Genomic DNA, 3,855 nt, shown 5'->3' on the forward strand with positions numbered 1-3,855 from the left:
GTAGAGATTGTTTTACTTCACGGTTTTATTTCTTGTGCCTAAAACAGTGTCTGAAACAGTCTGCCCCTACTTAGTCAATAACAGCTTCACCCCTCCAGTTGCTCATGGCAAAAGTCTTGAAGTCATCAACGACTCCTTTCTTTTTCACACAGTCTGCTTCTTGTCCATCAAAATATCCTTATAGCTCTGCCTTCAAAATCTGTATGTATTTCCAGATTCTACTTATCACTGTTTCCACTGCTTTTACCTGGGTCAAGCTACTGTTATAACTTGTCCAGATTAGTAATAGTCTCCTGACTTGTCTCCCAACTTCTACCTTTTCCCCCTAGCACCCTATTCTCCCCTCAACAGCCAGACTAAGCTGTTGAACAGATGTCAGATCATGTAAATTCCTCCAAAATCTCCCCCAATTTCTCCAAGTTAAAGTCCTTAAAACCATATTTTTCTCCAACCACATTTTCTACTCTTTCTTTACCTCCTGTTCCAGACACTCCATGACCACTTTGCTGATCCTTAAATGACACAGCATTAGGCTCATGACTCAAGGCCTTGGTCCTTGCTGTTCCCTCTGCCTGGAATGATTTTCCCAACATGGCTCTTATTCACCTGCCTCAAAGGTCACCTTCTCAGTGAAACCTTTCCTGATCACCCCATTAAAAACTGAAACAACCTTATAGCTCCCATTCTCCTTTCCTGCTTTTTCCTTGGCATTCATCGCCTTTTATCGTATCATAAATTTCCTTATTTATTTTGTTCCTCCCCCACCAAAATATAACTTCCATGAAGGCAGGGACTTTGTTCACTGCTGAATCCCCAGGACCTAAAACAGCACCTGTTTAATAAAAAAAAAAAAAAAATCAGGGAATGAACGTGCCCAACGAAGGAACAATTAAAGCTAAATTTGATGAGTAATTACTAGGTGAGGCTCAACGGAAGAGACGGGTAACAGCTATTTTTTTTACAGAGGAGAAAACTGAGGCACAAGGAAGCAGAAAAGACCTAGAACTCAGGTCTAGCTCAACAGCCTGTGTTCTTTCCTCCAGAACCCCATTCCTCTCCTGTGCTATTAAGACAGTATGAAATGGAGAACCAGGGGCGGTAGCAGCCCATGCTGGGGAAAGGACCTCAGCCTCCCTCGTAGCCTGATTCAGTAAGAGGGTCTTGGATTAAACGGCGGTCAAAACAGTGCGTGATTGGACCAGCTCAGTATTAGGCACCGCCCAGTTTCTCACGCGTTGGTTTCAGTTACCTTGATTAGGGAAGGGATGCTATCTGGGATGGGGATGCAGGATTTGCGAGCTTTGCCCCGGGAGCGAGCCGCAGGCGCCGGGAATCAAAAGTCGGGGTCTGGGTTTCCGGCCGGAGCACTGCTCCCGCGCTCCCGGAAGCTGCGCTCGCTGCCCGGGTAACGGGCCGCGGCGGTGTGGGAGGCGGCGGCGCTATGGACCTGGAGGACGTGGTGAGCCGGCGGAGCTCCGGGCGGGTCCCGACAGCGGGGCGGGAGGGCACTGAAGCCGAGGAGAGGAGGCTGCAGGACGCGGACTCGCTGTGGGGGCGGCCACTGGCGGAAGGAGGAAGGGGCGGATGGATGCGGGGCGGGGAAAGGGATGCGGCCCGCGGGCGCGCGCGCGCGCTCGTGTTATGGGGCGAGGGGCTGGGGTTTCTGGCAGGATGAGGTTGTGGGTAAAGGGAGGATGGGGCGTTGTTAGCCGATGTGGGTGTGTTTCGGGAGGAGGATGAAGTCGTGGATCTTGTGGAGGGGCCCCCACATGGCTCATCCTCTCTCGACAGGACCACCTCCCGCAAGGTCCCTCTGATGCAGGTGTGACTGCCAGGGAGGGCCGCGTGTTGGAACCAGCATGCCCCCAAGTAACCCTTGCCAGTCCCTGGGAATTTTGCCACTGGTGCAGGGATTCCAAATTCGGGTTGGGGAATACTCCAAGTAATGATAGTTATCAACACGGGGTTAATAAAAGCTTAACCGACCTGTCGAAATAAAGTTGGCATTCATTTTTGACATACGCGAAATGCCGCACTCTTTGATGGTATTAAAGATGTACTTCAAAATTACATCAACGATGATGTCAAACACCAAAGAGCTAAGAATCCTCAATTTCGTGACAGTCTACGTATGTATGGAAAAATTACGGAAATAGAAGTCCTTATTGTAGTAAATGATAGATGGGTAACATCTGTAAATGCTAGGTTAAGGTCTTTAAACATCGTAACTCACCATTAGCCTGTATGCACTATGTGGCGATCATGTCTGTTTCACTCACTATCGAATCCCCAGCACCTAGTTAAATACTTAGTACATACATAGTTAATAGTCTTTATATTGCTGAATGAATAAATTGAAACTTGCAACACTCCTAATAAAAATCTGGTTCCTTCGTGGGATGTGTTTTTAGTGTCCTGGAGGGAGTTCCAAATGTGTGCCGTTTCCATTTTTTAAGTCTTCTCTATACTTAAACCTTGCCATCTTTTTTCATCACAGTATTTTCAAGGAGTTTTATTTACTCATCTTTTTTTTTTCCATTTTACCCCTTCCACCTTTTCTTCATACTTTCCCTCACATCCTGCATATTTTAGAAATTTTAATTTCGTTTCAAACTGCTCACGAAACTGAACCGCCGTTCTCATTTAAAGATAATCTCTCATATATTTTCTATTTTCTATGATTTTTTTTATTATTTATAGGGTAAAATTGCAGGGAACACTGGTAGAACTGCAGGGTTTAGATACAATGTATTGAATGCGGGGTTTTTTTCTCCTCTAGGAAGAGTTCAGAGAACGCTGCACTCAGTGTGCTGCTGTCTCTTGGGGTCTTACTGATGAAGGCAAATATTACTGCACTTGTTGCCACAACGTTACAGAGGTAAGTTGCAGATCTCATTTATGAATTTGCTTATGTTTTAAAAATTGCAATTTCAGCCCAATATGTGGCATGGTTCCCAAAGAATTTATCTATTTTTAACCACTCATGCAAAACCCAGATTCCAAGAATGTAAGTAGTCTTCAAGTGCTTACACAGAGATTAAGAAATTTGTAAATTAGATTTCGGATGAGTTTTTGAAATTATGTTGGACCCTGTATATAAATGATTTCCTGATTCAATCAGATTGTGTAGTCTAAGGGGAAATAATTAAAATTATACTTAGAAGATGGTGCATTTCTTTTTATTAGTTAATACTTATTTACGAATTTTAATGTGGTAGCTTAGAGGTCTGGAAGATGGAATATTGGAAAGATTGAATACTATTGGAAGTATTGGAAGTATGCTTCACCATTATTTTATCTTTGTATAGTACTTTACAGATTAACAAGTGTTTTCTTACCCGTTATTTAATGTCCTCCTCTTAACTTGTGAGATATGCTATTATGCCTATCTGTAGATGGGGCAAGTAGGGCTCACCAGTTGAGTGAGTTTGCGAAAGTCACAAAAGTATAAAGTGTTGAGCCAGGACTTGAACCTGAATCTTCTGACTCCAGTATTCATGTTACCCCACCACACCTGCCTCTTAAAATAGAAATTGTCATACTATCCTGTGTGGCCTTGGTAAATGAGACTGCCTTCACATTGGAAGTGCTAGGTCCTGTTTTGGTTACACACCTTCGGGGCAATATAACGAAAATAACCAAGGGTGTGGCCAACCTGCTGTTGGACAGGCTAAACTCCTCTCTGGAAAAGGATTTGCTCTAAGTCTACAGGGCCAGGAAGGGACAAATATTACCTTTACCACATAGGCTTCAAAGAAGCACATTTGGGACAGATAAAAGTAACTGTGTCGACTTCTGCTTCTGGCCAAGATGAAGTAACGGGATCCAGATTTACCTTCCTACCTTAAACAACTA

At 44.1% G+C, this 3,855-nt stretch overlaps 1 protein-coding gene across 2 annotated transcripts in view; it reads left to right on the plus strand.

The window, feature by feature from the left end:
* The first annotated feature begins 1,294 nt into the window (after positions 1–1,294).
* Positions 1,295–3,855, plus strand: part of TAF1B (TATA-box binding protein associated factor, RNA polymerase I subunit B) — a 62,834-nt gene continuing 60,273 nt past the window's right edge. For both annotated transcript variants that reach the window (XM_011365117.2, XM_023533588.1), the window contains exons 1-2: positions 1,295–1,459; positions 2,780–2,878. In XM_011365117.2, the coding sequence (XP_011363419.1) occupies positions 1,442–1,459; positions 2,780–2,878 (117 nt within the window). In that variant the 5' untranslated portion in view covers positions 1,295–1,441. The remainder of the gene's footprint in view (positions 1,460–2,779; positions 2,879–3,855) is intronic.

This window comes from Pteropus vampyrus, unplaced genomic scaffold (assembly GCF_000151845.1).
Source record: "Pteropus vampyrus isolate Shadow unplaced genomic scaffold, Pvam_2.0 Scaffold105, whole genome shotgun sequence".
NCBI lineage: Eukaryota > Metazoa > Chordata > Mammalia > Chiroptera > Pteropodidae > Pteropus > Pteropus vampyrus.